The sequence below is a fragment of the Balaenoptera physalus genome, assembly GCF_965194825.1.
Source record: "Balaenoptera physalus genome assembly, chromosome: 15".
Taxonomy (NCBI): domain Eukaryota; kingdom Metazoa; phylum Chordata; class Mammalia; order Artiodactyla; family Balaenopteridae; genus Balaenoptera; species Balaenoptera physalus.
The window spans coordinates 44,951,586-44,978,156 of record NC_138894.1 but is presented as its reverse complement, the minus strand read 5'-3'; the positions used below and the strand labels follow the sequence as shown (position 1 = coordinate 44,978,156).

The window sequence follows — 26,571 nt, the reverse complement described above, 5'->3', positions numbered from 1 at the left end:
AAGATCTCAGATTATATATGGCATGGAAGGTGGTCATGGGAATTGGGGATAAGTGAATTCTTAGTAATTATTATAAAATTCTGAGTCTACGTAAGTTATTGGTGTTCCACTCTTGGTAATCACTGAGTTAATGGGAGATGAATAATGTTAAAAGCAGTTTCTTGGGCTTCCCTGGTGGCGCAGTGGTTGAGAATCTGCCTGCTAATGTAGGGGACACGGGTTCGCGCCCTGGTCTGGGAAGATCCCACATGCCGCGGAGCAACTGGGCCCGTGAGCCACAACTACTGAGCCTGCGCGTCTGGAGCCTGTGCTCCGCAACAAGAGAGGCCACGATAGTGAGAGGCCCGCGCACCGCAATGAAGAGTGGCCCCCGCTTGCCGCAACTAGAGAAAGCCCTAGCACAGAAACGAAGACCCAACATAGCAAGCAATCAATCAATCAATCAATCTTTAAAAAAAAAAAAAAAAAGCAGTTTCTTTTGAGATTCATTATTCCTTGAGGTAGTGATGTTTGGTAGCAACTAAGTATTGCCCATGTTATTCTTTTTTTTTTTAATTAATTAATTAATTTATTTATTTTTGGCTGTGTTGGGTCTTCGTTGTTGTGCACAGGCTTTTCTCAAGTTGTGGTGAGCGGGGGCTGCTCTTTGTTGTGGTGCGCGGGCTTCTCATTGCGGTGGCTTCTCTTGTTGCAGAGTATGGGCTCTAGGTGCATGGGCTTCAGTAGTTGTGGCTTGCGGGCTCTAGAGCGCAGGCTCAGTAGTTGTGGCTCACGGGCTTAGTTGCTCCGCAGCATATGGGATTTTCCCGGACCAGGGCTCGAACCCATGTCCACTGCATTGGCAGGCAGATTCTTAACCACTGCACCACCAGGGAAGTCCCCCATGTTATTCTTGAAGGACTACTTTTTTTTTTTTACTGTTTATTACTTATTATTTTTGACTCTGTTTGCTACCAAACACAATGGTGTACATTATTAATTACCATTTATTGACTGTTTACTATGTGTCAGGCACTTTACGTACGTATCTTCCATCTCCTCAACATCCCAGAAAGGTAAGCATGATTATTTGTTTGACAGAAGAAGAAGCTGGGACTCAGAGAGGTGAAGTAATTTGTTTTACTTTCTTGCATGCATGCTGAGCATCTGTTTCTGAAAACTGTTTGAGAACAGGGACTGTACCTTTTATGTACCATTAATAGTATTTAATGTGATCAGTACTCAGTTGGTATTCAGTATCGAATAAGTGGATAAAAAGATCTTAAAATATTCTATATTTAAGATTCTCCAATAAATTTAGTTAGCAGACAGGTTATTAAAGAAAAAAAAAGTTATGAGGGAAGAAGTAGCTGCTCTGTGGGGCCTCCAGGAGCCTGTGAACTTGAGCTTAGCAACAATGTCAAGGTCTGCTTTTAATTCCTTCATTTCTAAACTTGGTCTCTTCCTGGCTACCTTTGCAGCTAGGATGAAAAAAGAAGAGTTTACATCCAAGAGAAATACTTCCCCTAAAAAGAAAAGCTGTCTTAAAAGAAACTGTCGGTCTTGAAATCTTCCACAACTTGAGAAAGATTCCCTAGGGTCCTACACACTCCTCCTTCTTCTCCTTCTTTTTAGGAAGGGAAAGAGTATTAAAAGAAGCCAGGATAACCACATGAGAAAGTTTGAAGAACAATAATATTAAATAGGATGCAAAACCCTCCTGATTATCATGTGGGTTGTTCCTGAAGGGAAACATAGATTAAAATAGTTTATGACCATTTCTATAAATTAGCCATTTAAAAAAACCCATACACTTAAAGTCTATTATGATCATAATAATAGCTGTAGGTTATAGTGACTTAGTAAATCACTCAGGAAGGACACAGAACTGCAAGATGTACACAAAATAATCAATATAATTATTATGGTTATCTTTAATATTTTAAAATTGAGACTATAGCAAAATAAGTGATATCTATGCCCTTTTCTGTAAAATGTACATTGTGTTCTTGTCGTATTATATCCCTTTCTTTATTGAAAATGGAAATAGAATTCGATACTGGATTCAAGCCTTCTGTGTCTCCCCATCTATCCTGATTCTTCAATCTCTCTCTCCTTTCTCTTGCCTCCCTATGTCTACAGATGAGCTCGACTATCACGGTCACTGCCCTCCCTCCTGTCCTTCAAAGAATCCTTCCCTAGACCCTAACACCTTTCAAGCTATTTTGTCCATGCACCCTGCTCTCTATCCTTAGTAAGATTAAGAATGAGCCTTAATTGTTTCCAGGATTCATCTTGCTTGTTTTGTTTTCATATGTCAGCTTCCTTCTCTTTTTTCAATTTGCCCATTGCTTGTAGGGTGCTCCTACTTCTCTGACCATTCTCTCCTCAGTCTCTTTCCCACTTTACTCTGCTTCTTCCTCAAATGTTGAGATTCCTCGCCCTCCCTGCCCCCCACCCCCCAATTTCATTCTTTATCCTCTTCCTCTACGCCAGAGGTCTGTGAACCACCTAAAACTGAAAGCGAACTTTTGTTGTCTTATGATAGGACATATTTCTCCTTGGGAAAGTATCTATGCCTTTCATCATCGTTCTCAAAAGGGTCCTTGGCTCTTTTAACAAAGTTAAGTGCCCGTGCCCTCACACTCTCCTTAGGTTATTTCATCCTCTCCTTTGCCTATAACTACCCTTTTTACATACCAACCACTCCCAAGTTCATCTACAATTCCTACCAGAAGAATAAGATCGACAGCGAAGAGGAGAAACTAAGATTCATAGAAATGTTTAAGAATCAGAACAAGAAGAAATTGCACCGTGTACATTTTGTGCCTAGCTCAGCTTACTGAATCTGGTTCACTGAGGACCAGTTGACTAAATGTTAGGCGGGGGCTGGCCGGGTCATTACTTCACAGTTTGTCAGAGGAAAAACCCCAGGAGGTGAAACCAAGACTGTGTGCGCAAACACCCTAGCTGCTAGTGGCGGAGAGGGCACACCCAGCTCCTAGGGTGGGGACAGGAGAGAAAAGGAGAGAAAACCCCAGTAGCCGCACAGCCCACAGCTGCAGCGAAGCCAGTCGCGGGCTCGGCTCTCAGACTCCAGCCAGAAACCCCGCCCAGCACCCGGCACGCCTTTGACCGACATCCACCTTCAGCAACCACCTTCCAAATCACTATAAACACTCCTTACTCCTCCCACCTATCGCTTCCCTCTCGAAGCCAATCAGAGGAATGGGCGGGATTGGCCTTAGAGGGTTCCAGTTTTTTGGTTTTTTTTTTTTCTTAAAGAAGGGTATACTGTACACCGCGTTCCGGCTGGGGAAAAAAACACCTCCAGAACTTGCGGGGGAGGGGGGCGTGGAGCCCTGTGATGGGCACCCGGGTCGGCCAATGAGGCGTCCCCGCTCCTTAAAGGCCCTGCTGCCGAGGTGGGCGGGGAAAGCGCGGGGCCCGGCCAATGGCGGCGGGGCGGACGGAGGTTGAGCGGCCGTGGGTAGGGTTAGTGTGAGAGGTGCGGCGGGGGAGGTAATGATGGTGGTGGCGGAGGAGAAAGGCGGGGGAGGGGGTGCTGGGCGCTGAGCGGCGGCTCTGGCAGGGTTTTGTAGGGTGGGGGACGGTCGCGGGGCGACTCCGTCCGGGAGGGGGCGGGCGTGAGGCGCGCCGTCCGCCTGAGGGGCTGCAGACCCCGGCTCCCGGGAGCGCCGCGGCTGGCTCGGCTGTTCCATGTGGCTCCGGCGGGGATGGAGGACTCGGTGGCGGCGGCGGCGGCTGCTGCTGCGGCGGCGACGGAGGAGCGGCGCTGAGGAGGGAACCGGGCCAGACTCAGCCCGACAGCGGGATTAGAGGTGTGAGGAGGGGGCGGGAGTGGACGTGCGGTGGGACCGGGGCTCGGGGACCGGGCTGGGGTCTTCTGGCATCGCCTGGGTGACAGGGACCGCTGGCGAGCCACCGCCTGCCTCAGCTGGGGGGCAGGGGTCTGGGCTCTGTGCGGGAGGAGAGGAGGCTTCGGCGGACTGTTCCCTGAGGATGGGGGAGGGAGGCACCGCACCCCGCACCGTGCACTTGCCTCGCTGGTCATTGCTTCACGCCCAGGCAGGAGTTTCCATTTCCCTCCGGTTGGCAGCAAAGGTGGAGGAGAGCCCAAGTGGCCTGGAGCCGGGACACTGCCCTCTCTCTGCCTTGAGATTTCCCTCCACTCCTTTTTCCCCATCCATTTCCCCCTCCGACTCATCAGCAGCGTTCTTCCCCGCTCCTTAATTTATTCCACGCACATATTCTAGGACTCAAAGCTATTCACTATCGGCTGAAAAACAAAGTTTATTTTAAAATGCTCTACTCCTTCCTCTGACTGGCGGTGGACATTAAACAGCATCCCTAGACTTTCCCGCTCTGCTCGCCCTTCTGTGATGCTAGGAGAGGGAGGTAGGGCCCCGACTTTCGCCTCTCGATCGTTGTTGATACTGATTACCTGATGTGTTGCTCCACGTCTTTGGTGTGAATTGTAATTTCTTCCTTGGTGTCTTGCATCCTTGATGTTACTGGCTTTTGAGGTTGGTGTTTTGTTTCATTGTTTGAAAAACATGCGGAGAACTGGGGTTGTCTGTTGCAGTGTTATCTAACATGGGTGGTTAGTCACTTCTCATGCTTCTCTCCTCATATTTTTTCTCTTTGTTTTGCTTTTCAGTCCTCCAGAATACACATCATATAACCCCCGAGGTGGAATGGTGATGTCTCCATGAGGGAACCTCCTCTCACTCATCCTGTGATGTGTGTCATACTGTTCTTGACTGGGCCATTCATCTAAGATGTGATTTACCCTGTGAAACAGGGAGAAGACTTATGGACCCCAAACATCATTTCAAGTTGTAGTTGAGTTTTTTGAAGTACAGACATACATGCAAAGCTCCTTTGCTTTGGACCCTCTGCTTTGTTAAAGCTGCTGTGTTGCTAACCCAGAACTGCTCCACTGTTTTGACTGATCATCATGGCTTCAGTTTGGAAGAGACTACAGCGTGTGGGAAAACACGCATCCAAGTTCCAGTTCGTGGCCTCCTACCAGGAGCTGATGGTTGAATGTACCAAGAAATGGTAAGAAGTGCCTGGGCGTAGAGTTTGCTGTGCTGTGGCCTAAACTCGCTGTGGCCTAAACTCTGCTGCTTCTGACAGCAGATTTACCTTTCTGTAGTGCACAAGTGTGTAGAAGCTGGGCGGGGTGCAGATTACTCTAACAAGTGCTGTGGTGTGCACTGTTGCTGCTGGTGCCGACCCTGTGGGTTTTAATTACTGCACTTCAGCATGGCTCAGAGGTCTGTAACTATGAGAGCACACTAGGTACAGTAGATTTGGTCTTGAGGTCTTTCATCATTAGTCTTAGAATAACTTTGATTTTTATAATTTTAAGGAGGCATAAAGAATGACTATTGAAATATTGTAAACATATATGCATATGTTTTGATGTAACATATATGTCTATGTTTCAATAGAGTTTTAATACGGAAATCTATTCTTGTGGGGTGGTGATCATCTGTTTTAATTTGTTCTTGATCTTTCTTTCTTTTTTTTGCTTAAAAGAATTTTTCATTATTTGAATAATAGAGTGCCAGTCCATACAACCTTAGAAATTCTTTTGTTATATGCTTAGTCAGGCAACTGTGTTTTATTTTAATTGCCTAATGGGATACATTTCTTGGCCAGACTTAAGGAAGCAATTAGTCGTGCTGGTCTATGATTTGCTTCTTTCCACTTGAGCAAAGTAAATTTAGGGCTTTCTTTTCACTGCCCTGAATGATAAGCAAGAAGAATTCTTATTTAGTCAGAGGAAAAAAGTTAATCTTAAGCAAATGGTACTTTGGGTTTTGATTTATTGCAGTGATTAAGCACTATTACTGCAAAGTAAGTCCATTTCCTTGTCCACATGGACTGTAATCTCATGTCTATGTTAATCTCTCTTTTTAACATCCTTTTTATTAAATGAAAAAATAGCTTCCTCTACTCTAGAACTCTTAAAGCATATTTGAATATTTATTTGGAAACTAGTTTCCAAATGCTTTTCTCTTGAACTTGTTAGGAATGTTGCTTTATGTGCAATTCAAGAAATGCATGTACTGATTACCTACTTTATAGTAGGCTCTGTGGCTTTAGAGTTGAATATGACATAATCCCCACCCTCAAGGAGTTCACAGTCCAGGGTAATGACAGTCATGTAAATAAATTCTCTGTGATAGGTGCAATAATATAAATATGACGTAGGGATCTTAATCTGTGTCTATCGCTTAACAGTTGGATATCCTTGGGGACAGGTTATTTACTCCTCTGAGATAGTTTTCATATCGACAAAGGTAATAATGGTACCAATTCGTAGGAAGGGTTATTGTGAAGATTAAATGAGTTAATACATGTAAAATACTTGGAACAATGTCAGGCACATAGTAAATGCCCAATAAAATGTCATCATTACTTACAAAGTTGGCAGACAAGGGAATAATCAACTCTTTAAGGGTAGGGTAGGGTGTGGATGGCTTTCTGGGAGCTGAGTTGAGTTTTGAAAGATTCATAGTAATTGGCCAGGAAGCTAAAGGGGAAGAAATGAAGGATATTCTAGACTGAAGCAACAGCCTATGTAAAAGCATGGAGGCATGTGGCATGCTGGAAGTTCAAGCAGTGTAGTTGGATAATGATGAGGCTTAAAGTGCAGGATGGGAGGAATGCAGTGGGCTATGATGTTTTAGAGGCAGGCAGGATTCAAATCATAAAAAGTAAAGTGCTATTATACATGGCTTGGACTTTATCCTGTGGGTGATGGAGAGATAGTAAAAGGTTTTGAGCAGAAGAGACATTAGGTTTATATTTTGGAAAATCACTTGGATGACAGTGTGGAGTAAGGATCATAGTGGAAAAGGTAACTGGAGGCAGGGATGGTATGGTAGCTATTGTAATAGATAAGGTGAGAGAAAAGGCTTAGACTAAGGGAGTGGCAAAGGAAATGGAGAGAATAGAGCAGAGGGACACTTAGGACACAAAATGGATAAAACTTGGTGGTCATTTCAATAGGGGTCTTGGAAGGATGGGAAGGATGGGGATGAGGGAGAGGGACAGGTCTAGGTTGACACCCAAGTTTCTGGCTTGGAGGACTGGGTGTACTACTAACTAAACTAGGGAATACATGAGGAAAATCCTATAACAAGTACTGCTTAACTTGGCAGTATGCTGGGGGCATCAACTTTAAGACGGTTAAATTTGAATCTCTTTTCTTAAGGGAAATAGAACATATCAGGTGATCCTTTATTCACAACATGAGTTTCTTCCTCACAGTTGGCATCATCCCTGGATTTTATTTTTTTCCTTAAGAAGTATGTATGTTATTGTTAATGTGTCTCAAGGTGAAAGCAAGAATGAAAATTTAACTTGATTATAGGTGAATAAATGGCTTAATTATTTTTAGGGTTGGACATTATGGTACACCTGTTAAATTAGATCTTTATGATAATGTCTGGCCTTAACACAAGAAACATTTGGATATTCTAGAATTTTTAGACATGTAGTTCTAAATATTTTGCATTTTTCCCCTCTCATTTAAAAATATAGTTTAAAGCTAACGAGGTGACAGTGCCCAAAGAATAATATATTTGTTTGATGTCCTGGAATTTTATTTATAGGTGGATCCTTAAAATCTTTTCATTACATACAAACTTGTTGTTATGATTTTTAGTTAGTATTCCTTTTGCCTTACTTTGCATAGGGTCCTTGTGATAAATACAGATTAGGCCCAATTTCTATACTTACATCCTTTTTTTTTTTTCATTCCTCATGTTGATGCTTGCAAGAATTCTTAAATTATTGGATATGTGTGCTGAATTAGAATCTATTTAAAGGACTTAAGAATAAAAACAGACTTGGACACCTTGTAAGAACATATTTTATCCAGTACTTTTACATTTTAGGTATTGTTTTGGTGGTATGGAAAAATAAAAGGAGGGGAAGGAAATTTAGAGATGCCAACTGAATAAAGGGAAAGAGGCATTGAAGATAAATTGTAGGTGTTGAGAGGATAAGAAAATAGATCTAGTATAAATCAGAGAAGAGGGAATAAACTATAAAAAGAAAGAACAGTTAGCATTGCATTGGGATTGTGCCTTTGTAGGTAAACTGTGTATATAGGTGCCATTGCCTTTTAGAATCTTGCTACTTCAAATGTTTTCTGAGAAGCAAGAGAGTTTGCAAAAGCCTGTTAGAACTGCTGTCCCTCAGGCCCTGCCCTAGACTTACTGAATCAGAGTCTGCATTTTAATGAGATCCATACTATGCATATTAATGTTTAAGAAGCAGTATTTTAAAATAATGTTTTCAACCTTACCAAGTGCCCATTCATGACTCCAGGGTAAAGTATACTGATTTCTGCATGAATTTGAAACTCAAGGGAATGAAGATGAAACTCAGGGGATTCAAGAAAGGCATAGTGTGTTGATGGAGGAGGTTAATGGGAATCAGGATATGTTTTCCAAGGGAGAACGCATTATTTCTGTGATTAAGGAGAGGAGAAATGTGTCCCATGTTCTCTTGTCATGGCCATAGGTTATGAACCTGGACATGACAGATAACAGGATGAAGGTAAGAGTTTCAGGAGGCCATCTTTTTTTAGATGTAGGCCATGAGCAAACTCACAACATTTTACCTTGATCAAAGGATGGATTCTATACATTAGAGGGTTTGGAGTTTCTGCTTTCTCACACTTTTCTTTGTTGCTGTCTTACAGTATTTTGCATTTGCCCAAGGTGGTGTGTTTCCTTAGTTCAACAGGGTCTAATTCATGATTCTTTCTTGGCGTAGTGGCTCTAGAAGTTAGGTCAGGAACAAAACCCAGAAAGACTTTTATTCATCTGAGAGAAGGAAACTATACTGTGAAGTCCTATTCCTCATCACTCCTTGATAACCAGGTAGAGGCTCTAGCAAATTTGGAGATGATTAGTGTTCATATTCCTCTTCTCTTATTGTTGTCCCCAAGTCATTTAATTATTAATCTCACTTAACTGATGTAGCTCTTGGCAAGTGGTGAGACTGGCCGCTGGAGATGAGTTTGAGAGAATGAGACTGTGCTGTCTTTTCTCTCTTCGTTTGTCTCTTATCCTGTTCTTTTTATCACCTGCAGCCCTTGAGATTTCTGAGAGAAGTCTTCACTTGTACGAGCTCTCAATGGCTATTCAGGTGTTTGAGGAAACTACTTGAAAGTTAGCACGTTGTGGTATCATACTTTAGGTGGCAGAGCTCAATTCTGATAGGAGCTCCCTTACATGATGAAAACCATTATGAGCATGTGTATTTTCTGTGTATATGTATCTTCTACATATATGAACATATTTTATCTGTTCTTATATTTCTTCTATATAAGTCTTAGTTATGGCATTCAAAAAGTATTTAAAGTACTGTAAACTTCTCCTCAAAAGGCATAAATATATTGGTTTCTGGTTTTTCTGTCATGTAAGAGTTCCTTTTTCTTATTTTTAAGTATAGTTTTAATTATAATTTATTTTTAAAATAGGTAATACAATCACATGGTTCAAAATTCTAGAGGTACAAAAAGGTGTTTATATCCCTGAAAGTAACCCCTCATTTTCTCCATTATTCCACAACTCTTTGCAAACCTTGTGACCTCAGGATTTGAAAAGTGAAAAACTAGCTCTTCCCAGTGCTTAAGTGTGTGACGCTGGCCTGTTAGATAAAATATGAACTCCTTAATCTGATGTTCCAGGCCCTCTGTAACTGATCCCAAGTTAGTTTTCCAGTTGGATGTTAGAATGCTACATGCACTGTAAGTATTAACTTGAGTTTATGAAGGCCAAATTACATCAATAAGTACTTATCCAGATCCACTTCTTTGGGTGGCTTAAGCAAGCATTTCTCTGTTACTCTAATGGAGTGAGCTAAAGTAACATCCACCTTGATGTAAAAAACCTACTTTTGAAATACATTAAAAAAATAATAATTGAAAACAAGCTGGTGTGTTTTAGGAGTATCTGGAAGGCTGGTGTGTCTGCAACACAGTAGAACAAGCTAAAGCGATAACAGGTGAAGTTTGAGAGGTAGGTAGGGGTTAGATCACATATGGTCTTGAGGTCATGGTAAGGCTTTTGGATTTTAAATGTGATAGGAAGCCGTTGTAGAGGTTTGAGCAGGGAAGTAATATAATTTACATTTTAAAAAGATTATTCTGGATACTTTGTGGAATATGAACTGTCCTGAGTAAAAATGGAAGCTAGGATGCTATTGCAGTAGTCCAAGTAGCAAAGCAGTGTAGTGGTGGAGGTGGTGAGAAATAATTGGATGTATGTAGGTAACACACACACATGCTCCTACTACACTTTATTGAGGTATAACTTACACTTTTACATACAATAAAATGCATCCATTTTAAGTGTATAATGCAATAAGTTTTGACAAATGTATAAACCCATGTAACTAGAAATAAATTTTTTGAAGATATAGTTGACAGGACTTAATGATGGATTAGATATGATGTAAAGTGAGAGATGGATCAATAATGACTGCAGGGTTTTGGCCTGAGCAACCAGGTAAATGTAATACTAATTACAGTGATGGGGAACACCAGGGAGGAAAAGGTTTGGCGTGAAGGAGAAATCAAGAATTGGCTTTGCTTTCTTTAAGAAAAGAAGACATCCAGCTGGAGGTCTTAATTAAGCAGTTAATTTTAAGAGTCTCGAGCTCAGGGGGAAAGAAGAGGCTAGAGTCTTGCAGTGTATAGATAGAATTTATAACTATAGGGCTATAGGAAATTTTCTGTGGTGTCATAGAGATTAAGAGGACTGAGGATGAGCCTTGGGACACTTCAACATATAGACGTGGGGAGGAAGAGGAAGAGCCAGCAAAGGAGACTGAAAACAATCAGTAGTGAGGTAGGAGGAAAATTAAGAGTGTGTGCTTTCCAAGGAACCAAGTGCAAAATGTATCAGGAAAGGAGTGTTTAGCTGTGTCAAATACTTTTGAGAGGTTGAGCAAGATGACCACTAGATTTGGCAAGTTGGAAAGAGTTGGTGACATTGAGGAATGGTTTCAGTGGAATGGTGGGGATGAAAGCATAATTATATTGGGTTAGAGGAAAGGAAGTGGATACAGTCAGTATAGGTAATTATCTTAGAAAATTTTGCTACAAACTGGAGAATTAGGTAGTAGGTGAAGAGGGACAAGAGGTAAGGTGTATCTTTTGCATGGAAGATATTGCAGCACGTTTTAACGCTGATGGAAATGGTTGGTAAAGAAGGAGAAACTGAAGATGCGCTGGGAGAGGAAGTAACTTCAGGAGAAAGGTCCTTGAATGAGAGAAAGGGAACAGGATCCAGCACATAAATGGAAAGCTTGAACTTAAATAGAGGCAGGGACAATTCATTGTTACAAGGAGGGAAGCAGAGTACATGGGGAGGGAAGCATTTAGGTTGGTAGATTTGGTGGGGGAGGATGTGGACATTCTCATCTGTTGGCTTGTGTTTTCTCAGGGAAATAATATTAGAACTCATCATCCAAGAGGGAGGTGACAGAAAGTTATTGAAGGATTGACAAGAGAGGAAGTATAAAATCGTCAAAACGAGAATGAATTGAGTAGGGAAATGTAGAAGGATTGTTAGGTAGTGCTGAGGACCTTCTTAACATTGTGGTCATAAATATAAAGTGAATGCACCCTGCATGTTTGCATATTTTAATTCAGCTGTGTTATGTTCAGTGCTTGGGTGCAGGCGTGGAATAGGCAGAGTTGGATTTAACCAGGGATGGGTTATGTCAGGAATGTGTAAGTGAGGAAAAGAAGGGCAAGGAAATTGGGAGTGAATGTATGGCAGTGGTTATAGTGATGAACCATGGAGTATAGGATAGAAAAGGAGGAAAATAAGGACATGAAAGTTAGGATGGTCAATGGAAGAGTGAAGAGGATAAAGATTTTGAGATCTTAAAGAGATTTAATAGTTGTTGGGATTGGGATACCATAGTGAATGAGCTAGAAAATTGGGAGGTAAGAGTCAGAATGAGATGTTTGTTTTTGGAGGATGTGGTTAACAGTTATGACAAGATATAGGTGGTGGTCTCCTTTGCTTATTAGTTAAAAAAAAATAAGCACACATCTTCAATATATTTTTTTCAATATATTTGAAATTAATATGCTTATATGTTAAATGTGGGTATACCTTAATTTCTCTTTTTTTTAAATAAATAAATTTAAGTAGAATTTTCCCCTATATTTAAATGGGTCATCTTTTGTACCTCCGGGGTCTCTCATTTCTCTTTAGACTGTAGATGTTGGGTATGACCATGGTGGTTGGTGGTTGAGATGAAATGGAGGAAAAGATTTTTGGAAGTGAAGAGGGCAATCAGGGAATTTAGAGGCTATGGGACAAGTTATCTATGTGGCTCTTGGAATTGCTGAGAATAATTGGAGGAGAAATGGTTAAGACAGGGAGTCAGGTGCTGAAATCTTAATGAATGAGAGGAGAGGTGGGGCAAAAAGTTTTACTTTGCAAAACTTTCTGTTACAAGTTATGTGAATCTTAAACACCTTATTCTTTGAAACAAAATAGCACAGTCTTCTTTTCCACAAGATGAATTGTCAGAGGTAGATGTAATTTTAGTAGAGAATAAATTGAGTTGTTACTTTGTTAGTTATTTTATTTTAGTGTTTCTTGGACTGAATTTTTTTTTAAACTTGAATTGTTATGTAGAGTATTTTATCTGTATTTTAAATGTTTAGTCTATGTGAAGTTCAGTTGTACAAAATTCAGTTGTGATGGGTTAAGGAAAATAGCGGAGCGTCTTTATGCCGTAAAGACATAATTGGATATTGCAGTGCTTACATCACAGTTGCCTCGACGCCAGGCTCAGTATGCCTGTAGATCATTGACAACTTTGGCCTGATCCAAGCGGCCTCTTTTGTAAATACAATTTTATTGGAATACAGCCATGTCCATTGGTTTACATATTGTCTATGGCTGCCGTCATACTAAATGGCGTCTTACCCATACTAAATGAGTAGTTGTTACATAGACTGGATGGCTGCAGTTTGAACTATTTATTATCTGGCCCTTTAAGAAAAAGTTAACCTCTGCTCTAAATCATTGGAGTTACTTACAGCTAGTGTTTGTGGAATCTAGAGTCTAGTACTAATCTAGTACTTAATCTGTTAGTACCTCATCTGTAAAATGGTGATGGTAATATCTGTGCTTCCAGCATAGAGTTGTTTTGATGATTAAATGAGATAATACATGTAAAGTGGTTAGAACAGTGCCTGACATATAGTAAGCACTCAGTAAATATTGCCCATTGTCTTTATCTGATTATTTAAGCATTACATGGTGAAAAGAACTATCTAGAGAAAAGGAGTAGAGTAACTGAGAAGAAGACTGAAAATATAACCTGAACATTTAAGAGTGTTTGAGAAAGATGGACTAGCGCAGAAGGCTGGAGTGACCCAAGAGGTGGAAGTAAACCAAGGAGCCTGATAGCAGAAGTGCTGTGCTGAAATGAACTAAGTTTTGATAGTACTTCGGCTTTTGGGGAAAGGAACTACATCTTTTTGCTTCTGGAGCAAAATGGGTTCATATGGTTTTATAACTTTCTTTCTTTTTTAATAATCACTTTAAGTAAGTGATTTTCAGCTAAAGAATATGGATAAGGAAACTAACTTAGTTCCTCCAAAGTAGAATTAACTTGCCAGCATTCGTGTGTGTGTGTGTGTGTGTGTGTGTGTGTGTGTGTGTGTGTGTGTATGTCCCCTGTGGTGACTATTTATGATGTTTAGGATATATTTCTTTTTTTTTTTAAAAGACATGGCTCTTCTTATTTATTTATTTATTTATTTATTTATTTCTGTGTTGGGTCTTCGTTTCTGTGCGAGGGCTTTCTCTAGTTGCGGCAAGTGGGGGCCACACTTCATCGCGGTGCGCGGGCCTCTCATTATCGCGGCCTCTCTTGTTGCGGAGCACGGGCTCCAGACGCGCAGGCTCAGTAATTGTGGCTCCGCGGCATGTGGGATCTTCCCAGACCAGGGCTCAAACCCGTGTCCCCTGCATTGGCAGGTGGACTCTCAACCACTGCGCCACCAGAGAAGCCCAGGATATATTTCTTTATGACAATTTTCCTTCAAATTTCTTTTCCCTATCATGACTTTTATAATGGCCCCATGGAATAAATTGTGTCTTTTGGTAGTATATTTTTTAAATGAATTGTAAGGGATTATGCGAAGATGTTCTACTCTTATGACAGTTTAGTTTCATATTAGTTTTGTAATTAGATGCTCAGGGAACTTAAAATTAGGGATTTGTAGAAGTTTGCTATTGATGCATCAATGTGTTTGTTCTAATTTTGTGGAACATGTCAACAGAAGAGTCACTGAAGTAGTTCACTGCATAACATAAAAATAGTCTAGTGTGCTAAAGGAAAAATTGTACAAACATTTTTAACTGAGTGTTCAATAGGGATGTTCATATTCTGCATATTTTTTAAAAGGGGTGGAACTGAGTTTGTGAAATTGGGACAGTAAAATTATTGCAGAATGCCATACATGTCTGTCTTATTTTTCACTCTTACAGTGATATTTTTAGGCAGCTTTGCTAATAGACACCTAAAGAATTTCTTTGGTAAGTTTGATCTATTAAAAAATTTCCTGATGTTATTAATCCCAGTGTTGTTATTATTGAAATACTTCTTTTAAAAAAAAGCCACTTCTAAAAATTGACTTTATTACTGCATTAACAATAAAAAAAAAGTGACTTTAATGCAAAGAATTTATCACTTTAAAAGTTGATACTCTGCCTATGTCCAAAAGAGTTTGTCAGCTTGAGAATTTAAAATAACACTATGTTGACTAATTTAGGGATATAAATAGAACAGAGATAGTCTTAGAGGAGCAGAGAGTACATGTTACTCGGCACTTAAGAGGAGTTACCGCTGGACACTGGTGTTGGTATTGAGTTTACTGTCAGCTGTGGTAAAAAGGGAAGCACATTGGCTCACTGAGTATTCCTTCTGGCTAAAGAAAATATTCAAACTCATTTGCAGAGACTTTTCTTAGAACTTAATTAAAGCAGGATTTTTATTATGAAAAAAAGTATGACATTGGATAAAGTCTCAAACTACAAAAGACTCAGACTTTTAAATAGGATAATGTTTATACTGACCCTTTATAACAACCCTTTATGAGAGAATATGGCTGAGGAACCTAGTTTTCTGATCATCTAATTTAAATCAAGGGTACACATTGGAAAATTTAGAAGAATGAATATTTAACATAAATCATCAAGTTCTATGCTGTGCCATACAGAAGCAACTAACTACATGTGGCTATTTACATCTAAATTTAAATTAAATAAAATTAAAAATTCAGTTCCTCAGTCACATTAGCCACATTTCAAGGGCTCACTAGCCACATGTGGCTAGGGGCTACTATATTGGATGGTGCAAATATGGAACATTTCCATCATCACAAAAGGTTTTGTTGGACAGTGCTGTTTTAGCCATTTCCTCTCAAAACTGGCTAATTTCAGAATTGCTGGGGCACTCTGCAAATAAGCAGATTTCTGTGGTCTTTGGAAAGTCCTGATTCTGTAGGTCTGGAATAGTGCTGGCAAATCTGTCATTTTAGAAGTTCCTCAATTGCTTAAGATCATCAAGCCAGGTTTTAGAACTACCACATTTGAGTCTTCCTCAAATATCTGTGTAAAGTAAAGCTTTGGCAGGTGTTAGGTGACAGTTCCTATTGGTACTCCAGAAATTATTAAGTTGAAAATTTGAATTGCATTTTTTTGCTTTGGTTCAGCTGTTTTGTAATGTGTGTGTGTGTGTGTGTGTGTGTGTGTGCTAAAAGTGAGAGCAATGTACTTTAGCTATGCCACATATAAAGTTGTCAAATTAATATAAACATTTGAACCAGTTCATTTATTCATTAAAAAAAAAAAAGTCTACATAGTTTGTTCTCTTCCATAGAAACAAGGACTGTTGGGGATAGCTAAAGATAAAATCTTTTTTTTTTTTTTAAGAAAAGTTTTGATGCTCTTCAAGTACCTGCACTGTTGTACTTCCAGGCACCATCTGTAGAGCTGCTGATTTTTTTTTCTCTGAAGATTCCTTAATTCTCTCTCCAATTTTTCTGTTGCCAACGCCTTGGTGACATCCTTTGTCATCTTTTGCCAAGGTGCATGGTTCTCAAACTGTGCACTGAGGAGCCTAGAAAGCGCCGCAGAGAACTCACAGGTGTGCCAAGGGATGCTTAAAAATGTTGAGGGAAATACAGCAACATCTATTGGAAACCACACAAACTACAAGCTTGAGGTAGTTCATTTGCAAAATTAGATTGATATATTCCTTTCAGTGATACCATATTTTTACAAAGCTGAGTTTTTGGTAGTTGCTATGACAAAAAGCAAGTACCATGTGAAAATCCATATGAAACAGGAAAAGGGGAAGGTCATGTCCAATCTGAATCTAATGTTTGAGAAGTTTGCAGTACTCAACACAACTTGTTAGGACATACATTCTTCTAAAGTTGTTTGGACCTGACTATTTAAACAGAATGGTTAAGTATTTCTTTTGGCCTATGAAAAATTACTGACACACTAAGGGCTTTGTAAACCCAGAAAGTTTGGGAACCTCTAGTATAGGCTTTTGTGATAGCCCTTAACATTTTCCTGCCTCTTTTTGGTCCTTTGTCTATATTATTGTCATTGTTATCCTTCTAAAAGGAACCTTCTAGATTTCCCCTTTGTTTATAGGGTACTGTTAGTATGGTAATTTTAATCTTTTAAATTTATCTTTATTCTGTTTTACTAGTCTTTTCCAATCATTTCCCTTAAGCTTCCAAAAGATTGTTTACCACATGCAAATAGTTTCCTTCACATGTTAGCTTTCATTCTCCTCTATCCCTCTCCAAAAATCATTCAATGCAAAGAGTATGTAGTAATATACTCTATGGCAAAGTAACTTAACTGAAACTGAGTTTATTCATGCAATAAGTGGGCTTAGAAATTGAGTTTAATGGTTCAACTGTAATTTGAAGAGTACTCTAATTTACAAAATAATCTTTTAAAAATTGGTTAATTCATTTACTTTTAAACTTTTTATTGAAATTATTTTAGGTTTACAGAAGAGTTACAAAGATAATATAGAGAGTTCTTGTGTTCTTTTCACCCAGCTTCCTTTGAGTGAAATTAGGGTAAATAAATTTACCATGGCCATTTATCAAAACTAAGAGATGAACCTAAGTATAATACTATTAGGCCAAACTACAGACTTATTTGGATTTCACCAGTTTTCCATTAATATCCCTTTTCTGTTGAGGGTATAAACCAGGATACCATGTTGCATTTAGTTGTCACATCTCCTTAGTCTTCTCCAATCTACGACAGTTCATCAATCTTTCCTTGATGGTTTTGAAGAGTGCTGCTTATTTTGTAGAATGTTTCTCAAATTGAGTTTGATGTTTTTCTAATTAGACTGGGGTTATGGATTTGGGGACGATGCCACAGAGGTGCAGTGCTCTCATCACATAATATCAGAGGGCACATGATACCAACATGGCTTATTACAGTTGATTTCACCTTGATCAGTTGGTTAAGGTGGAGTCTGCCAGATTCCTCCACTGTTAAGTTACTATCCCTTTCCATACTCTGTTTACTCGCAACCAGTCACTTAGTCCAATATACACATGGGGAGGAGAATTAAGTTCCAGTTCCTGGAAGGAGAGGTGTTAAAAACTTTATGGATATGTGTTAGAATCACCACAGAATTAATAAATTTTAGAGGGGAGATACTTTGAGGTTATGTAAATATACTGTTTCTCTTTAAAGTTTTGATCACTAATTTCCAATTCATTAGTAGGTTTTGCCTGCAGCACTTATTACAGTGTTCTAATGATGATTTTCTATTTCCCTTATTCCTCTTTTATTATTTGGAATTCTTCTGTAAGGCAAAGTTGACCTTTCTCATTATTTATTCAGTTACGTTATTTATACCAGTTTGGACTTATATTTATAAAATAACCTTTTGATATTGTTACTGCCTTTGGTACTAAGGTTCTGGTAGGGGGTATATTGTTGCAACATTATTTTTAAAGGAACCTTTATTTTGAAATAATTTCAGAATTATAGAAAAGTTGCAAAAGTAGTACAAAGAGTTAATTCCCGTATGCCTATCACCCAAATTCCCCAGGTGGCAACATTTTATCATACATGCTTTATCACTCTCTCTTGCTCTCTGTATGTCATTTGTTTATTCCTTAACATTAACCATGATGCCCTTTACCCATAAATGCTTAAATGTATATTTCCTAAAAACAAGGATATTTTCTTACCTAGCCAAGGTTCGGTTTACCAAATCAGGAAATAAACATTGATTTATAGCAAAAGAAGAAGTTCCAGGGTCCATACATTACATTTAGTTGTCACATCTCTTACTCTCCTCTAATCTGATAGAGTTCTTCAGTTTTTCATGATCTTAATACTTTTGAAGATGTTGCTGAATTTGGTTTTGTCTATTGTTTCCTGTGATTAGGTTCAGATTATGAATATTTGGCAAGAGTACCAAAGTGATGCTGCATACTCACTACATCATATCAAATGTGTGTGTGTATATAAATATCCTATTCCTTATCAGACTTTTATCCACTAGTTTGAGCATTCAGTGTGGTTATATTTTAATTCGGAAGAGATAGGTTCATTCATTTTTATTTGTATTTCACTTTAGAAAATCCCTCTATCCTTGTTGAAGTAATTGATTAATTAATGAAGTTTTAATGTTGTTCCTCAAATAAGAACTTTTTTAAAAAAAGTCGCATGATGTTGATTGGTCCCATTATTGGTGATGTTAACTTTGATCACTTGCTTAAAATATTGTCTGCCAAGTTTCGCCAATTGTAAAGTTACTGTTTTTTTCTTTGTAGGAAGATACTTTGAGACTGTGTAAATATCCTATTCCTTATCAAACTTTCATCCACTAGTTTTAGCATTCAGTGTGATTATGTTTTAATTCAAAACACCGATAGGTTTATTTGTTTTTATTTGCATCCCACTTTAGAAAAGCTCCCCCCCAGTTCTTATTGAATTAATTAACTTATTAATTAGTGGAATTGTAATGTGTTTCCCCAAATAAGAGCTATTTTTTAAAGGGTATATCTCCCCATCCCATCTATTCTGTTCCCTCTGCCTTGTCCTTTTTCCCTTGTTCCACCCAACCCCTGAATGTAGCTAGTTTCATTATTCTGGGTTTCTTCTTATTTTTTAAAACAGATTTATTGAGAGATAATTCACATACTATACAATTCACCCTTTTCAAGTGCTCAATTCAATGGTTTTAGTGTATTCCTAGAGTTGTACAACCGTCATCACCATCTAATTTTAGAACACTTTCATCACTTCCAAAAGAAACCCATACTCATTATCAGTCACTCCCTATTCCTCTGGAACTCCCCTCCCCTCTTCCTCTTAACACTGCTTCCTGCTCCTGCCCTATCCCTGCTCTCGGCAACCACTACTCTACTTTGTCTCTCTTCATTTGCCTATTCCAGACATTTTATGTAAATGGAATCATACTATATGGTCTTTTGTGACTAGTTTCTTTCAATTAACATAATGGTTTCAAGATTCATCCACGTGTAGCATGTATCAATACTTTTCTTTACCAAATCATATGCTATTGTATGAATATACTGCATTTTATTTATTCTAAATGGGCATTTGGGTTGTTCCCACTTTTTGGCTATTATGAATAATGTTGATATGAACATTTCCGTCCTAGGTTTACACCTAGAAGTGGAACTGGTAAGTCATGTGATAACTTCAACTTTTTCAGGAGCTGCCAAAACATTTTCCAAAGGGGCTACATCATTTTATATTCCCACCAGCAATGTATGAGGGTTCCAATTTCTCCAACCGTCACCAACACATCTTATTGTCTGTTTTATTTTAGCCATCCTAGTGGGTGTAAAGTGGTATATCACTGTGGCTTTGATTTGCATTTCTCTAATTGCTGGATGATGTTTAGCCACGATCTTTTCATGTGTTTATTGGCCATTTACATATATATATTTGGAGAAATGTGTATTCTGATCCTTTGCCCATTTTTAATTGGGTTTTTTATCTTTTTAGTGGTGCAATGTAAGAGTTCTTTATTTATTTTAGATATTAGACGCTTGTCAGATAGGTGATTTGCAAATACTTTCATTCAATGAGTTGGCCTCTCTTTTTTTTTAAATTGAAGTATAGTTGATTTACAATATTGTATTAGTTTCAGGTGTACAACAAAGTGATTCAGTTTTATATATACACACACACACACACGCACACACACGGATATATTCTGCTTGGGATTGCATTGAATCTATGGATCAAGTTAGGAAGAACTGACACCTTGGCAATATTGAGTCTTCTTCTCCATGTACAGGGAATCTCTCCATGTATTTAGATTTTAAAAAATTTCTTAAGAGTTTTTTAGTATTCCTTATATAGATATTGTGTGTGTGTATTTATTTATTTAGATTTATACCTAAGTATTTCATTTTTAAGTGCTAATTCAAATGGTGTTGTGTTTCAAATTACAATTGTTTGTTCCTGGTATACAATAAAGCAGTTGATTTTTGTATATTAACCTTGAATCCTGCAACTCGCTATGATTGCTTATTTCTTCCAGGATTTTTTGTTGATTCTTTGGGATTTTGTACATAGATAGTCATGTCATGTGTAAACAAATACAGTTTTATTTCTTCCCTCCCAACCTGTATACATTTTATTTTCCTTTCTTACTGCATTAGCTAGGACTTCCAATATGATTTGAATAGGAGTCGTGAGAGTGGACATCCTTGCCTTGTTCCTGATCTTACTGGGAAAGCACCCAGTTTCTCACCATTAAGTATGGTGTTATAGTTTTTTTGTAGATGTTCTCTACCAAGTTGAGGAAACTCCCCTCTACTCCTAGTTAGCTGAGAGTTTTTACCATGAATGAGTGTTGGATTTTGTTAGATGCTTTTTTTGGTATCTAATGATATGATCATGTAATTTTTCTTTTTTAGTCTGTTGATGTGATGGATTACATTAATTGATTTTCAGATATTGAACCAGACTTGCATACCTGGAATAAATCCACTTGGTTGTAGTGTGTAGTTTTTTAAAATGCATTATTGGATTTAATTTACTAATATTTTCTTGAGGATTTTTGCATCTGTGTTCATGAGGGATGTTGGTATTTAGTTTTCCTTTCTTATAATGTCTTTGGTTTGAGTATTACAGTAATGCTGGCCTCATAGAATGAGTTAAGAAGTATTCTCTCAGCTTTTATTTTTTGGAAGAGATTGTCTGGAGAATTAGTATAATTTCTTCCTTAAACGTGTGGTAGAATTCACCAGTGAACCCTTCTGGGCCTGGTGCTTTCTGTTTTAGAAGGCTGTTTATTATTAATTCAATTCCTTTAATAGACACAGGACTATTCAGCTTACTTATTTCTCATTATAGGGGGTTTAGTAGATTGTGTCTTTCAGGAAATTGGTCTGTTTTATCTAGGTAATTAAATTCATGGGCATAGAGTTGTTCATAATATTCCTTTAGTATCTTTTTTTTTTAAGGTATTTTAAAAAAATTTTATTTTATTTATTTATTTTTGGCTGCGTTGGGTCTTTGTTGCTGTGCGCAGGCTTTCTCTAGTTGCGGTGAGCGGGGCTACTCTTTGTTGTGGTGCACGGGCTTCTCATTGCGGTGGCTTCTCTTGTTGCAGAGCACAGGCTCTAGGTGCCTGGGCTTCAGGAGTTGTGGCTTGCGGGCTCTGGAGCGCAGGCTCAGTACTTGTGGCACACGGGCTTAGTTGCTCAGCAGCGTGTGGGATCTTGCCGGACCAGGGCTTGAACCCGTGTCCCCTGCATTGGCGGGTGAATTCTTAACCACTGGGCCACCAGGGAAGCCCTTTGTTTTTTTTTAAACATAGTGATTCACAATTTTTTTAATATTTATTTATTTATTTTGGCTGTGTTGGGTCTTCGTTGCTGCATGCAGGCTTTCTCTAGTTGCAGCAAGTGGGGGCTACTCTTCGTTGTGTGCAGGCTTCTCATTGCAGTGGCTTCTCTTGTTGAAGAGCATGGGCTCTAGGCATGCGGGCTTCAGTAGTTGTGGCCTGCGGGCTCAGTAGTTGTGGCACACGGGCTTAGTTGCTCCGCGGCATGTGGGATCTTCCTGGACCAGGGCTCAAACCCATGTGCCCTGCACTGGCAGGTGGATTCTTAACCACTGCACCCCCAGGGAAGCCCCCCTTTACTATCTTTTTAATGTCTACAGAATCAGTACTGATGGGCCCACTTTCATTTCTAATATTAGTAATTTGTTTACTCTTTTTTTTTCTTGTTAACCTGGCTAGAAATGTATCAATTTTATTGATCTTTTCAAAGAATCCACTTTTAGTTTTGATTGATCTCCTGTTTTCAGTTTCATTGATTTCTGCTCTAATTTTTATTATTTCTTTCCTTCTGCTTACTTTGGATTTACTTTGCTCTTTTCTAGTTTCCTAAATTGGAAGCTTAGATTAATGATTTTAGATCTTTCTTCTTTTTTAATATTGTGCATTCAATGCCATTAATTTCCTTCTAAGCACTGGTTTTCTGGTTCCCACAACTTTTAATAAGTTACATTTTCATTTTTATTTGTTCAGTATTTTAAAATTTCTCTTGAGACTCCTGTGACACATGTGTTGTTTAGAAGTTCACTGTTTAATATCCAAGTATTTTGGGGTTTTCTAGCTATCTGCTATTTATTTCTAATTTCATTCCATCGTGTATGAGAGCATACCTTGTGTGATTTCAATTTTTAAAAATTTGTTAAGATGTGTTTTATGGCCCAGAATATGTTCTGTCTTGGTGAATGTTATATGTGAGCTTGAGAAGAATGTGTATTTCTGCTCTGGTTGGATGAAGTATTCTATAGATCCAGTTGATCGATGGTGCTTTTCAGTTCAACTGTGTCCTTACTGGATTTTTTGCCAGCTGATCTTTTGATTCCTGATAGAGGGGTATGGAAGTCTTCAGCTATAATAGTAAATTCATCCAGTTCTCTTTACAGTTCTATCAGTTTTTGTCTCATATATTTTGATGCTCTGTTGTTAGGCTCATACAAATTAGAGAATGTTATGTTTTCTTGGAGAACTGACCCCTTTATCATTATGTAATGCCCCTCTTTATCTCTGTTAATATTCCTTGCTGTAAAGTCTGCTTTGTCTGAAATTACTATAGCTACTCCAGCTTTTTTTGATTAGTGTTAACATGGCATATCTTTTCCATCCCTTCCTTTTAATCTATATGTGTCTTTATATTAAAAGTTAGTTTATCACAGACAACATTTATTTAGTAGACTCAAGTTTAGTTGCATCTTTTTTTTAATCCATTCTGAAAGGCTGTCTTTTAATTGGTTTATTTAAACCATTCATGTTAAAATGATTTCTGATACAGTTGGTTTAACATCTACCATATTTGTTACTGTTTTCTATTCTTTGCCCTATTCTTTGTTTCTGTTTTGTTTTCCACTCTTTTTCTGCCTCTGTTAGTTTGCTTTTTTTCCTTCTTTGGTTTTAATTGAGCATTTTATATGATTCTACTATTTGTCCTCTCCTAGCATATCAGTTTTATTTCATAAAGGATTTTTTTTTAGTCATTGCCCTTGAGATTGCAATATACATTTACAACTAATCCAGGTCCTCTTTCAAGTAACACTACACTGTTTCACTGAGAGTGCAAGTATCTTAGAGTATTCCCAGTTCCTCCCTCCTGTCCTTATAACATTGCTGTCATTCATTTCACTTATCTATAGACTCTAATCATCAAATGCATCGTTGCTATTATTTTGAACAAGCTATTATATGCTAGATAAATTAAGAATAAGAAAAATGAAAAATTTTACTTTGCCTTCATTTTTTCTTTCTCTAGTGCTCTTCCTTTCTTCATGTAGATCTGAGTTTCTGACTTCTGACTTATATGTTTCATTCTCTCTGAAGATTTTTTTTAACGTTTGCAAGGGAGGTCTACTGGTGACGGATTCCCTTGACTTTTGTTTGCCTGAGAAAGTCTTTATTTCTCTTTCACTTTTAAAGGATAATTTGACTAGATACAGAATTCTAGGTTGTATTCCATCCCCCACCCCAGCCTCACCCCCCACCCCCCCCCCCCAGCACTTTAAATACTTTATTTCACTCTCTTGCTTGCATGATTTCTGAAAAGCAGTCTGATGTAATCCTTATCCTTCTTCCTCTATAGAAAAGTGTTTCCTCTGGCCTCCTTTAAGACTTTATCTTTGATTTTCTGCGGTGGAAATATGATGTGCCTAGGTATAGATTTTTAAATATCTCTCCTGCCTGGTGTTCTCTGAGCTTCTGGATCTGAGGCTTGGTATCTATCATTAATTTTGTGAAATTGTCATTATTGCTTCAAATATTTCTTCTGTTCCTTTCTCTTTTTCTTTTCCTTCTGGTATTCTCATTATGTGTATGTTATACCCTTTGTAATTGCTCCACAGTTCTTGGATATTCTGTTCTTTTTCATGCTTTTTTCTGTTTCCATTTCAGTTTTGGAAGTTTCTACTGACATTTCTTCAAGTTCACTGAGTCTTTACTTGGCTGTGTCCAGTCTACTGATGAGCCTATCAAAGGCATTCTTCATTTCTGTTACAGTATTTTTGATTTCTAACATTTTCTTTTGATTCTTAGAGTTTCCATCTTTCTTCTTTATTACCCATCTGTTCTTGCATGTTGTCTACTTTTTCCATTAGAGACCTTAGCATATTCATTGTAGTTGTTTTAAATTCCTGGTCTGGTAATCCAACATTTCTGCCATCTGAGTCTGGTTCTACTGCTTGCTCTGTCTCTTCAAACTGTACTTTTTGTGTTTTAGCATGCTTTGTAATTTTTTTTGTTTAAAGCTGGTCATGATGTACTGAATGAATGGAACTGAGGCAAATAAGCCTTTACTGTAAGGTTTTATCTGGATAGGAGTAGGTTGTGTTTACTGTTTGTTGTAGCTATAATTTCCTCTGTGTACCTTTTATTTATTTTTAAATCTTCCTTGTTGTCTTGGGGTTTCCTATATATTGAAACATTATGTATTATAGAAACACATAATGATGATTATATTAATGATAATTTCTACGTATGAAGCTCTTACTCTGTACTAGATTAGATACTGTGATATATGTTTTATACACATTATGCCATTTAATCCTTAGAGTGACCTTATGAGGGAAGGCACTATTACTTACTGTCCCCATTTTACAGAGGAAGAAACTTAGGCATAGGAAGATTAAATAATTTTCTCAACATATGCAGCTTATTAATGGGGCTTAGAACTGAGATTTAAACTCATAAATCTCAGACCCATAAAGCAGCCTGACTCCAGAGCTTGCTTTCTTAGTCAATATGTGTGTGTGTAATGAACTTACTGAAGCTTTTTGAGTTCTTAAGTGAATTGGTTTGTTTTGCTTTAATTTTACTTAGAAATATTTGATAAATGTCAAGGTCATGGTATTGGGCTTAATAGTTTATTATTACTATTATTATTTTTTGACCGGGCCACATGGCTTGAGGGATCTTAGTTCCTCCACCAGGGATTGAACCTGGGCCCCAACAGTGAAAGCGCCAAGTCCTAACCACTGGACTGCCAGGGAATTCCCAATAGTTTGTTATTTTTAATGATGAATAATATGTCCTGTATTTCCAGTAGAGCAGTAGGCGGTTACTACAAGAGAAAGTGGTGTGTAGTTCCTTTTGCAAAAAGATAATTTAAAGAAAGTTCACCATAATAATAAAATTATGTTAATTCTACTAAATTAGGATTGATAAATAAATAGGTTCTCAATACGTTGTCTAGAAAAGATGGATTTCTGTAAATCAGGGAAATCTGCCATTTCATTAATTTAGAAATAATTTTTCTTATTTCAAGTTTGTTGAGTTATTTTGCAACATATATGTAATAGGCAAGAACAATTATAATCATAAAATTATATGCATGAACATTTAAGGAAATTTTAATTGTACATCCTTCTTAAATACCATCTTTATCTTATTTTTCGCATACTTATGATTTCTTAGTATGTACAAAAATACTTCTAGTTTTTATTTTGTATTTTTACCTCCTTCCCTCTTTTCTTCCAGTGTACATGAATATTTCTTTATTTAATAGCTACTGGTTATTTTGGATATTTTTTTCTTGGCAGACATCAGTTGTTAAATATTACAAGGTCAATTACTGTTTTGTCAAAGTGATTTTTATATAGTATTGTTTGAGATACTGTAATTTAACTTGCACTTTAAATTTTTTCCCTTGATGATAACTCTGTGTTGAATAACACAAATGCTATTAATTGACAGTCTTTTATTTTTTCTTTAAAAAATATCTTATTTCATTTCTTTCCATGAGAAGTGTTTCTATGTCTCTTCTGCTATAGTTGGATGGTTCACTTCACTGTTCTATAAACATGCCCTACTTATTCAAATCTCTGCTTGAATAAGTTTTTAATAGTGCTCTGCATCTCTGCCCAGTCTTACCGTGTTCAACTCTTCCTTCAAGGATTAGCAGAATTCTTAAAGCCTTCC

General features: G+C 37.9%; 1 protein-coding gene across 13 annotated transcripts in view; it reads left to right on the top strand.

Moving 5' to 3' along the window:
• Positions 1 to 3,447: 3,447 nt before the first annotated feature.
• Positions 3,448 to 26,571, top strand: part of EHBP1 (EH domain binding protein 1) — a 312,365-nt gene continuing 289,241 nt past the window's right edge. For 3 of the 13 annotated variants that reach the window (XM_082426548.1, XM_082426546.1, XM_082426549.1), the window contains exons 1-2: positions 3,557 to 3,821; positions 4,661 to 5,064. In XM_082426548.1, the coding sequence (XP_082282674.1) occupies positions 4,961 to 5,064 (104 nt within the window). In that variant the 5' untranslated portion in view covers positions 3,557 to 3,821; positions 4,661 to 4,960. Of the gene's footprint in view, positions 3,502 to 3,554; positions 3,822 to 4,433; positions 4,527 to 4,660; positions 5,065 to 26,571 lie in introns of those variants that run through there. The other 10 variants (XM_082426547.1, XM_082426538.1, XM_082426550.1 and 7 more) reach the window with 8 other exon arrangements.